Source organism: Dunckerocampus dactyliophorus, chromosome 18, assembly GCF_027744805.1.
Source record: "Dunckerocampus dactyliophorus isolate RoL2022-P2 chromosome 18, RoL_Ddac_1.1, whole genome shotgun sequence".
NCBI classification, from domain to species: domain Eukaryota; kingdom Metazoa; phylum Chordata; class Actinopteri; order Syngnathiformes; family Syngnathidae; genus Dunckerocampus; species Dunckerocampus dactyliophorus.
Window position 1 is genome coordinate 4,432,835 of NC_072836.1, and position 12,040 is coordinate 4,444,874.

The following is a 12,040-nucleotide window of genomic DNA, read 5'->3' on the forward strand; positions in this document are numbered from 1 at the left end:
AGGCTGTATTTAATAAAGGAGGCGTAGTAAATGAATTAAAAGCTTTACAGACAACAGCGGATCCCCGCCTAGTCTCGATTCAGCATTTGCACCCACGCATTTTCACAGATTTCTTATCAAAAATATTTTTTTCATTTGTGGGAAAACAAGCCTGTTCATGTTTTTTCTCTCTGCAAACGGGTCTTTTTTTTTGCAGAAAACAAATATCATTCACTGTAAGTAATAATGAAAATACGGGATAATAAAGCATAAAATAACATAAAACATAACAATGTTGCAGGTGGAACTTAATATGTGATGGTCAGTCGTGGCTGGAAATACAACAGGCAAGCAGTGGGTTATGTACACGCATGCATCTGACAGATGCTAGCCGGATGCGTTATTTTTCGCAATTCGGGGATCTACTGGATTTGGTCATGGCTTCTTCACTGGGTTGATACCCTCAAAAGTCCCACTTTATTACCATTTTAGATGTGGAAAAGGTACAAACAGTTACCTTACGAGTCCAATAATTAGTCCTGTGGGGTACATTACTCTGTGGGAGGACAGAAATGGATTCTTACTGTACTCCGATTTCTGGAGTCAATTCCAGCTGTATTATCTTACTGAATACTGACACTCAGTGAGCCATATTAGACATCCACAGAAACTCCTTTCAAAAGAGCTTTAAGAAGGAAAAGACATCAAAAAGCAACACAGAGTGACGAGGAAACACCACTGGGACAGGAAGCTTACCGATGAAGGGGATGGATGCCAGGGAGTCGTCCTCCAGGGACAGTGGGACAAGGCCGCCATTTGCCTTACACGGCACTGCCTCTCCTGAGGAGCTGGAGGCGGCTGCCGAGTCTGGGGGCTCCGGAGAGAACAAGGAGGGCTCCAGGCCGTCCATGGGGAGCACGTAGTGAGGGTGCCGCATGCCGTGGGCGTTCCGCCGCCCGCTGGGAGGCTTTTGCCGCATTACTACTTCCTGGGTCTGCGCTGCCACCACCTCCACCGTTGACCCTCGCTCCCTCTCGTGGTTGGTGGGCCTGTATGCTCTCTCCTGGGATTCGGGTGAGGTGGAGGCCAGTGGAGTGGCGGGTGAGACGGCCGGCGCGCCCTCTGGCGGGCTGGTGTTCCAGTTCAGGTGGGGGCCAGAGTACGAAGGGTCCCTGAAAGAGTGGGCTTGCTGCATGATGCGGCCCGTCTTACGGTAGAAGGAGGGACTGTAGCTACGGTAGCCAACCGGTTGGTCGTCCATGCTCTGGCCTGAAGGAAGCCGCCGGTTCTTGAGAGGCACCTGTTGGGGTTGGGTCTGTGTGGGGTGTTTGGAGTTCGGCTGTGGGTGTCGGGGCATCGAGGGTGCTTGTTTCGCAGGGTACTGACCACCATGTCTTTGGTGGAGATCAGTCCTGGGGGGTGGCTTGGGAGGCTGATTCCACCGCTCACACCGAGGTGAGACCAGTCCAGCTGAGGTTCGGTCCAACATCTCTAAGGAGCGTCCGTGACGATCATACTGTCCCAGCAGGTTTTCAGAGCGAGTCCTTGTGTAGTTGGAGGCAGGATGGCCCCTATCTGGTCCCCACTCTCCATATGACCAGTAGGGCTCTCCATGGGGCCCCGGTCCTGACTGCTGCAGTAACAGCAGAGTGTCCTGGGAGGCACTGTGAGGCCAGCCGCCTGCCCGCTGCTGATGCTGCTGCCTCCTTGTGTCGCTTAGCCGGTCCTGGGAGTAGCTGCGTTGGCGAGTCTGCATGTTGCGCCCCCCCGAGCGCTCGGGCACTTGGCTGTAGTACCACTCTGACAGCGCTTGCTGGCAGCGCTCAGTGCGCCCGTGACTGAGGTGGGGCAGCGGCGGGCTGGTCCAAGCTGAGTTGCTGGACTTGCGAGGCTGGGCCTGCGTGGAATTGGCTCCATGGTGGTTGGGGTAGTGGACCTGCAGCGGGCTGGATAAAGGGCCTCCTGACGATGAAGAAGATGAGTAGGAGCGCCCCCTGGTTTGACCCTGAGGCTGCTGGCCAGTCATACCATACTGGATCTCCTCTGTGCGGTGGGCCGGACTGCTGTGCCCCACGCCGCCGAGCTCTACCGAACGCCCGTCCTGCCAACTGGGAGGGCTGCACACCGAGGAACGGTTGTCCAGGGGTGATGAGGGACTGGGGGAACCGGGCCAGCGACTCCAATTATCAAGCTGGTTCTGCCCCATGGGGGCAGGCGGTGGCGCCCCTGCAGGTGACGTGGTCCTGCTGCGGGAATAGCAGAGGGGCGGTGGCGGCGGGAGGTTCTCAGCTCCCCCCGAGAAGGGCTCGTTGCCGGTCAGGTAGGCATCTTGGGAGTACGCCTGGAGGAGGAGAGGAAGGCAGGTGAGGCAGCTTGTACAGGTGTGTGTTTTTACACGCTGCGAACAAGTTTGACAACAACTATTAAAGCTGCCTTTTGCTGCACAACAATGCTCAAAATGGAAACGGGCTCTCGGCTGGGTTGGTCTCCAAGGCTCCAAACACCAACTTAAACACACGCTGGCGAGCAGAGGCAACGACACACAAACATACAATGAGGGCATTTATCACCAATATTGAAAGCACTACTTACATTCCCGCGGCAGAATTTTAAGAATTCTTTGAAAAGAGCGTAAACAAGATGTTCTTGGAATCTTAAAAACACGAACACCCGAGGGGGAAGAAGTAGACGTGTCCTCACAGAACGACTATGTCTTCCTCCTTGTATACGCTCTTTGTTTTGCGCATATCCAAACTTTTCTACTGTTATTATTTCAGCGCTCGCTCCCTTGATCTTGTTTTCTCATCTCCTTCCACACTCACTCTCTCCCTCTCTCTCTCTTAGCCTCACTCCACCCAGTGGGCGTTTGGAGGGAGGCGCAGGCACCGTGATCTCACGCGAGGAATGTTGACGTCGTAGCGAGGGGAGGAGTGTGAGGACGTAGAAGTACACTATGAAATGCAAATGCTCCAACCGTCAACTTTTAGCTCGTTAGGGCTCTCATAAGGGTTGACGCTTCCAGGCGTGAACGTGAGGTCAACCTGACGTGTTTTGGCCGGTGGGATGCAAGATAATGTGCATTCCGGTGAGCGTGGACTGTCAAAAAATGTTGTTTGGTCATCCAAAACACAGAGCAGGAGAATTGAGTCATTGTCCCGATTGGGGCTGCACAAAAAAACCCCACTAACATGCTTCACTGACACGATTCACGCTAACATGCAATCTAATTTGTAAGTATCAGAATTTTTTTTTAACTTAACGAGGTGCATTACAACCAAAACGCCATTTTACTCAAAAACTGTAAAAAATAAAATAAAATAAAAATGCTGTGCAATTTAAAATGAAAGCATATGGCCCTGAACGTGGGTGCGCATGTGTGTGTGGAAAATGAGTCATTTGCGGATCGATACTGAAATACAGATACTTTCGATAGCAGCCATTCATGCTCTAAAATCGATACTCAAATGAAAATATTGTTACATTTGATAGATTTGAAGCTCATGTTAGATATGTTTGAAGCCTTAGTCCCGACATTCAAATGGAATCTCCACATTCTTTTTCACACAAACACTAACCACCACATTAGGTACAGCTGTGTGGGATCTTACTCGATAATACAGTAGAGAGTGAGTGCATATGTAGATGAGTGAGTGTTTTGGGTGGGGTAAGGCATGATTTATAAGTTAAAAAAAACATACTCACACTTACCAACTGAAGGACGTCTTCATCTTTTGGCATAATGGAGAGCTCCAGCACACTCTCACTGTGTGAAGAGGGGAAGATGTTAGTAAACAGGAATTATCCATCCATTTTCCACTGTACTTATGCAGGTTGATTGACGTGGGATGGGTATTTTTACTGCGTCAGAATTTCCTAGTGCAGGCCTGGTGGCCTAATGGACAAGGCATCAGCCTCTGGAGCTGGGGATTGTGGGTTCGAGTCCCACCTGGGTCGTGCATACAAACTATTTCCATGTACCGGTGTCACTAAGAGTTATTCAACGCAAATTTATTGAGAGACTGGTTTATATGCAAAACTAACACATATTTCCAGTGGCAATTTGCATTGAAAGACCGACAAGAAGTCGGGCACGCCTCGCTACGTTCCCAAGCAGCTAATTGCGCATCAAGATGTGTTCCGCTCCGTGGTCGTGTAGAACACAAAGCTCCAGGCAACTCCTTTCAGAAACGATTACCGTGAGCGTCGTCTCCATGCTCAAGGCTCACACACTTCAGTACATTTCAAGAGACGAGGGACGAACAAGGAGGTCCTACCTGTTTTGGATGAGGGTGATCACCTGGGAGTATGTTTTCCCCAGCACGCTCTCCCCGTTCACCTTCACCAGACGATCCCCTGGGGGACAAAGGAGGCACGGTGAATAACCAACATGTATGTTGACCTCTGAATGACACACGTAGTAAATTATTGTGATAAAACTGATAAATGTATTTATACTAGAGTGCTAAGTTGTCCCTGAATCTTAATCCTTCATCTTAGCAAAACACTTTGGACAATTGTATGTTTTATGGGAACACTTCGTCTCTTCCCCGTGCACAAAACAAGGCCCGTATGGGCATGCTAGGATGAGTTTGGTGTGGAGGAACTCTGAGTTCACAAATGGACACAAACGCACTCCAAAATCTTCTTCCCAGAAGGACGGAAGCTGATATATTTGCAACAATCTCCACATTTTCTGTCCACTTCCTGTAGGTGGAATGTGTCCATACGCTTTTGTCCATGCCATCACAGAATGCAGTATTCTCAACACTGATCCTACATATTTCAAACTTTTTCCACAGAGGGCCGCATAAATAAAGATGAAAGGACGCGGGGGCCATTTTGATATTTTTATTTTGTAAACAGGCTAAAAGCAATCCATTGTTGCTGTGCATGTTGCTAAAGGAGTGTTATCTTCAGTGTTCGTTATTGCAACACACCTTTCTGCTATTTTTTTCCATTTTTGCTGTTGTTTTTTTTGTAGTTTAATTCTATTTTTAGAGTAGAAATAACAAGCCGTGGGCTGCATTCTGCACACACCCGCACTAAATAAATGTGAAAAGATCAGGTCTGTGACATGTGAAGCAGCTGAGCCTCGTGTGAACCCAGTATGAGCTGTTAGATAACTACCGTGTGTGTGTGTGTGTGTGTGCGTGTGTGTGTGTGTGCTGACAGTGACTTCATGCAGTCACAAGTGCAAACAAAGCGCGTGTTTGCAGATGCTAATAACATGCGACTCTCTGGAGGGGACACTTGGCTTGCCGGCGCTGCGCATGAGTGCTCATTTGGTTTGTCAGAGAGCTCCTCCTGCCTTCTTCGGGCTGCTAGACCGGACTGGATGAGTTGTCCCGCCGTGTGACACAACCACAGAGTTGTCTTAACTGGTATTTATTCCATCACCAAACACAAACTCCACCCCTCCAGATGATTTACAAAGCAAATGGGGAAGCAGGAGTACAGCCTCCTTACCTGTGCACAGGCCCGCCTGGTGGGCTGGACCTTTCTCTCGGACGTTCTTCACAAATATGGTGTCCATGGGCTCCAGTCGTCCCTTCTGGAACCCTGTGACAAAGCCAATAATACCAGATGAGCAAACATATGCGTCCAGGCTGCTCAGTACATCATCAATGACTGCGAATGTATTCCATGAGACTTCTTAGTTGCACTTCTGTGTTGTGCCCTGTAGGGGGCAGAGGGAGGCTGTAGAGTGGAAGTAACGTCTCCAATGACATCAAGTCTTTGTCCCATCATTCTGCACACACTCTTAATTTTTGTCTGATGAAAGACCACTCACCCTTTCCGTTGCCGTTCTCCTCATCCTGCAAACAGAAGACAAGAAGCACAAAGTCAGACTAAAGCTGATACACCACTTTGCTTTTATCCCAACCTGTATTTTTACATTTACTGCACTTTTCCAATTCATTGAAAGGGTCTTTGTGCTGAACAAATTTTATAGTGAACAGTAACAGGGCGGATTATGGCCAGTTTCATTACGAAGCAGCTCCAAACACACTTTAAATTTAGACAAGATGACAAGCGCTCATGACATCATACACACACACACACACACACACACACACAGTGGCAGTTAGCACACACACACACACACACACACACACACACACACACACACACACACACACACACACACACACACATTCTCGTTTCCATGTTTTTTGAGGACCATATTTTTTATCGTCACTTGTGAGTACCACCCTTTCTAAAGGTGCTACAAGGATGAAAAAAATCAGGTACTCTAACCACATTTTTATAAGCTTATACACGACTTCAAATATCTAAATTGTTGACGTAATGAATTTTCTCGTGCTATGTGGGGACATAAAAAAAATCAAGAAAACACGGTTAATGGGGACCTCATTAACATAATATTTGCATACTTCACACCAAGTCCAATGTGATTAGTGGGGACTTTGCAACAAGTATATTACCAATGTGATTTGAAGGGACTTTGCAACAAATATATTACCAATGACATGTTCAGATTGTCACATATATTAAAAAGGTTTTTGATCAAGAGATCAAGAAATCAACTATTACTATCACATTTCAGATTTCAGATTTAAACGTTGAATGGACAATAATGCAACAACTATGCATTCATTTGTGCTCTGATGTCAGCAGTGTAAGTGTTTTGCTCCAGCAACTTCAGATGTAGGATGTACTGGTCACAGGTCATATTGTCTGTGGATGAAAACTGTGGATAAAACTGATTCTTCAATATTTTCACAAAGAGTGTGTACCCAGACTCTGGTGGAAGGTGTGTTGTGGGGACCCCGTAAATGTCCAAAATACCCTCTTTATTAAAAAGGAAAAAATATTCCTGTGAAGTTTAAATTATGCTACAAGTATTGCACGATCACTACATTTCAACATATATTACATAGAACATCTTTGTGTACTTGTACGCAATAGATTGGGGGCACACACTGGTGAAATGTCTTCTAAACGTTTATTATGTAGGAAAATGTTTACTGTGCTGGAAATGTACTTGCACCCTAAGGTGTTTAACATACTACATTTAGAAGTTTACTGCAAGTGCAGTACTTGAGCAGAATTTTAAACTTCACAGGGATTTTTTCTTGGTTTATGATCTATGTAGTCTGGGCCTTGACGGCGTCCCCACAACACACCTTTGACAAGAGTTTGACCTGACCCTGTGTGTGAAACCTGTGGATGAAACTGATTCTCCAATTTTTCACAGAGTGTGTACCCAGACTCTGGTGGAAGGTGTGTTGTGGGGACCCCGTAAATGTCCAAAATACCCTGTTTATTAACAAGGAAAAAATATTCCTGTGAAGTTTGAATTATGCTCCAAGTATTGCACGATCACTACATTTCTACATATATTACATTTACAATCTTTGTGTACTTGTACGCAGTAGATTGGGGGCACACATTGGTGAAATGTCTTCTAAACGTTTGTTATGTGGGAAAATGTTTGTTGTTCTGACAATGTACTTGCACCCTAAGGTGTTTAACATACTACATTTAGAAGTTTAGTGCAAGTGCAGTACTTGAGCAGAATTTTAAACCCAACAGGGATTTTTTTCTTGGTTTATCATCAATGTAGTCTGGGCCTTGACGGCGTCCCCACAACACACCTTTGACAAGAGTTTGACCTGACCCTGTGTGTGAAACCTGTGGATGAAACTGATTCTCCAATTTTTCACAAGAGTGTGCACCCAGACTCTGGTGGAAGGTGTGTTGTGGGGACCCCGTAAATGTCCAAAATACACTGGTAATTAACAAGGAAAAAATATTCCTGTGAAGTGTAAATTATGCTACAAGTATTGCACGATCACTACATTTCTACATATATTACATTTACAATCTTTGTGTACTTGTTCGCAGTAGATTGGGGGCACACACTGGTGAAATGTCTTCTAAACGTTTGTTATGTGGGAAAATGTTTGTTGTGCTGGCAATGTACTTCACCCTAAGTTGTTTAACATACTACATTTAGAAGTTGAGTGCAAGTGCAGTACTTGAGCAGAATTTTAAACTTCACAGGGATTTTTTTCTTGGTTTATCATCAATGTAGTCTGGGCCTTGACGGCGTCCCCACAACACACATTCGACAAGAATTTGACCTGACCCTGTGTGTGAAACCTGTGGATGAGACTAATTCTCCAATATTTTCACAAAGAGTGTGTACCCAGACTCTGGTGGAAGGTGTGTTGTGGGGACGCCGTAATTGTCCAAAATACACTGATAATTAACAAGGAAAAAATATTCCTGTGAAGTTTAAATTATGCTCCAAGTATTGCACGATCACTACATTTCTACATATATTACATTTACAATCTTTGTGTACTTGTACGCAGTAGATTGGGTGCACACACTGGTGAAATGTCTTCTAAACGTTTGTTATGTGGGACAATGTTTGTTGTGCTGGCAATGTACTTGCACCGTAAGGTGTTTAACATACTACATTTAGAAGTTGAGTGCAAGTGCAGTACTTGAGCAGAATTTTAAACCCAACAGGGATTTTTTTCTTGGTTTATCATCAATGTAGTCTGGGCCTTGACGGCGTCCCCACAACACACCTTTGACAAGAGTTTGGCCTGACCCTGTGTGTGAAACCTGTGGATGAAACTGATTCTCCAATTTTTCACAAAGAGTGTGTACCCAGACTCTGGTGGAAGGTGTGTTGTGGGGACCCCGTAAATGTCCAAAATACCCTATTTATTAAAAAGGAAAAAATATTCCTGTGAAGTTTAAATTATGCTACAAGTATTGCACGATCACTAAATTTCTACATATATTACATTTACAATCTTTGTGTACTTGTTCGCAGTAGATTGGGGGCACACACTGGTGAAATGTCTTCTAAACGTTTGTTATGTGGGAAAATTTTTGTTGGTCTGACAATGTATTTGCACCCTAAGGTGTTTAACATACTACATTTAGAAGTTTAGTGCAAGTGCAGTACTTGAGCAGAATTTTAAACTTCACAGGGATTTTTTTCTTGGTTTATCATTAATGTAGTCTGGGCCTTGACGGCGTCCCCACAACACACCTTTGACAAGAGTTTGACCTGACCCTGTGTGTGAAACCTGTGGATGAAACTGATTCTCCAATTTTTCACAGTGTGTACACAGACTCTGGTGGAAGGTGTGTTGTGGGGACCCCGTAAATGTCCAAAATACACTGTTTATTAACAAGGAAAAAATATTCCTGTGAAGTTTGAATCATGCTCCAAGTATTGCACAATCACTACATTTCTACATATATTACATTTGCAATCTTTGTGTACTTGTTCGCAGTAGATTGGGGGCACACACTGGTGAAATGTCTTCTAAACGTTTGTTATGTGGGAAAATGTTTGCTGTGCTAGCAATGTACTTGCACCCTAAGTTGTTTAACATACTACATTTAGAAGTTTACTGCAAGTGCAGTACTTGAGCAGAATTTTAAACTTCACAGGGATTTTTTTCTTGGTTTATCATCAATGTTGTCTGGGCCTTGACGGCGTCCCCACAACACACCTTCGACAAGAGTTTGACCTGACCCTGTGTGTGAAAACTGTGGATGAAACTCATTCTCCAATATTTTCACAAAGAGTGTGTACCCAGACTCTGGTGGAAGGTGTGTTGTGGGGACCCCGTAAATGTCTAAAATACACTGTTTATAAACAAGGAAAAAATATTCCTGTGAAGTTTAAATTATGCTCCAAGTATTGCACGATCACTAAATTTCTACATATATTACATTTACAATCTTTGTGTACTTGTACGCAGTAGATTGGGGGCACACACTGGTGAAATGTCTTCTAAACGTTTGTTATGTGGGAAAATGTTTGCTGTGCTAGCAATGTACTTGCACCCTAAGTTGTTTAACATACTACATTTAGAAGTTTACTGCAAGTGCAGTACTTGAGCAGAATTTTAAACTTCACAGGGATTTTTTTCTTGGTTTATCATCAATGTAGTCTGGGCCTTGACGGCGTCCCCACAACACATCTTTGACAAGAGTTTGACCTGACCCTGTGTGTGAAACCTGTGGATGAAACTGATTCTCCAATTTTTCACAAAGAGTGTGTACCCAGACTCTGGTGGAAGGTGTGTTGTGGGGACCCCGTAAATGTCCAAAATACCCTGTTTATTAACAAGGAAAAAATATTCCTGTGAAGTTTAAATTATGCTACAAGTATTGCACGATCACTACATTTCTACATATATTACATTTACAATCTTTGTGTACTTGTACGCAGTAGATTGGGGGCACACACTGGTGAAATGTCTTCTCAACGTTTGTTATGTGGGACAATGTTTGTTGTGCTGGCAATGTACTTGCACCCTAAGGTGTTTAACATACTACATTTAGAAGTTGAGTGCAAGTGCAGTACTTGAGCAGAATTTTAAACCCAACAGGGATTTTTTTCTTGGTTTATCATCAATGTAGTCTGGGCCTTGATGGCGTCCCCACAACACATCTTTGACAAGAGTTTGACCTTACCCTGTGTGTGAAACCTGTGGATGAAACTGATTCTCCAATTTTTCACAAAGAGTGTGTACCCAGACTCTGGTGGAAGGTGTGTTGTGGGGACCCCGTAAATGTCCAAAATACACTGTTTATAAACAAGGAAAAAATATTCCTGTGAAGTTTAAATTATGCTCCAAGTATTGCACGATCACTAAATTTCTACATATATTACATTTACAATCTTTGTGTACTTGTTCGCAGTAGATTGGGGGCACACACTGGTGAAATGTCTTCTAAACGTTTGTTATGTGGGAAAATTTTTGTTGGTCTGACAATGTATTTGCACCCTAAGGTGTTTAACATACTACATTTAGAAGTTTAGTGCAAGTGCAGTACTTGAGCAGAATTTTAAACTTCACAGGGATTTTTTTCTTGGTTTATCATTAATGTAGTCTGGGCCTTGACGGCGTCCCCACAACACACCTTTGACAAGAGTTTGACCTGACCCTGTGTGTGAAACCTGTGGATGAAACTGATTCTCCAATTTTTCACAGTGTGTACACAGACTCTGGTGGAAGGTGTGTTGTGGGGACCCCGTAAATGTCCAAAATACACTGTTTATTAACAAGGAAAAAATATTCCTGTGAAGTTTGAATCATGCTCCAAGTATTGCACAATCACTACATTTCTACATATATTACATTTGCAATCTTTGTGTACTTGTTCGCAGTAGATTGGGGGCACACACTGGTGAAATGTCTTCTAAACGTTTGTTATGTGGGAAAATGTTTGCTGTGCTAGCAATGTACTTGCACCCTAAGTTGTTTAACATACTACATTTAGAAGTTTACTGCAAGTGCAGTACTTGAGCAGAATTTTAAACTTCACAGGGATTTTTTTCTTGGTTTATCATCAATGTTGTCTGGGCCTTGACGGCGTCCCCACAACACACCTTCGACAAGAGTTTGACCTGACCCTGTGTGTGAAAACTGTGGATGAAACTCATTCTCCAATATTTTCACAAAGAGTGTGTACCCAGACTCTGGTGGAAGGTGTGTTGTGGGGACCCCGTAAATGTCCAAAATACCCTGTTTATTAACAAGGAAAAAATATTCCTGTGAAGTTTAAATTATGCTACAAGTATTGCACGATCACTACATTTCTACATATATTACATAGAACATCTTTGTGTACTTGTTCGCAGTAGATTGGGGGCACACACTGGTGAAATGTCTTCTCAACGTTTGTTATGTGGGACAATGTTTGTTGTGCTGGCAATGTACTTGCACCCTAAGGTGTTTAACATACTACATTTAGAAGTTGAGTGCAAGTGCAGTACTTGAGCAGAATTTTAAACCCAACAGGGATTTTTTTCTTGGTTTATCATCAATGTAGTCTGGGCCTTGATGGCGTCCCCACAACACATCTTTGACAAGAGTTTGACCTTACCCTGTGTGTGAAACCTGTGGATGAAACTGATTCTCCAATTTTTCACAAAGAGTGTGTACCCAGACTCTGGTGGAAGGTGTGTTGTGGGGACCCCGTAAATGTCCAAAATACACTGTTTATAAACAAGGAAAAAATATTCCTGTGAAGTTTAAATTATGCTCCAAGTATT

The 12,040-nt window shown here is 44.0% G+C and overlaps 1 protein-coding gene across 7 annotated transcripts in view; it reads right to left on the bottom strand.

The window, feature by feature from the left end:
* arhgap23a (Rho GTPase activating protein 23a) overlaps positions 1-12,040 on the bottom strand; it is a 68,316-nt gene that overhangs the window by 14,199 nt on the left and 42,077 nt on the right. For 6 of the 7 annotated variants that reach the window (XM_054758772.1, XM_054758769.1, XM_054758767.1 and 3 more), the window contains exons 3-7: positions 5,771-5,795; positions 5,446-5,538; positions 4,254-4,332; positions 3,682-3,742; positions 736-2,320 (exon numbers count right to left, since the gene is read on the bottom strand). In XM_054758772.1, the coding sequence (XP_054614747.1) occupies positions 736-2,320; positions 3,682-3,742; positions 4,254-4,332; positions 5,446-5,538; positions 5,771-5,795 (1,843 nt within the window). The remainder of the gene's footprint in view (positions 1-735; positions 2,321-3,681; positions 3,743-4,253; positions 4,333-5,445; positions 5,539-5,770; positions 5,796-12,040) is intronic. The other variant, XM_054758768.1, reaches the window with a different exon arrangement.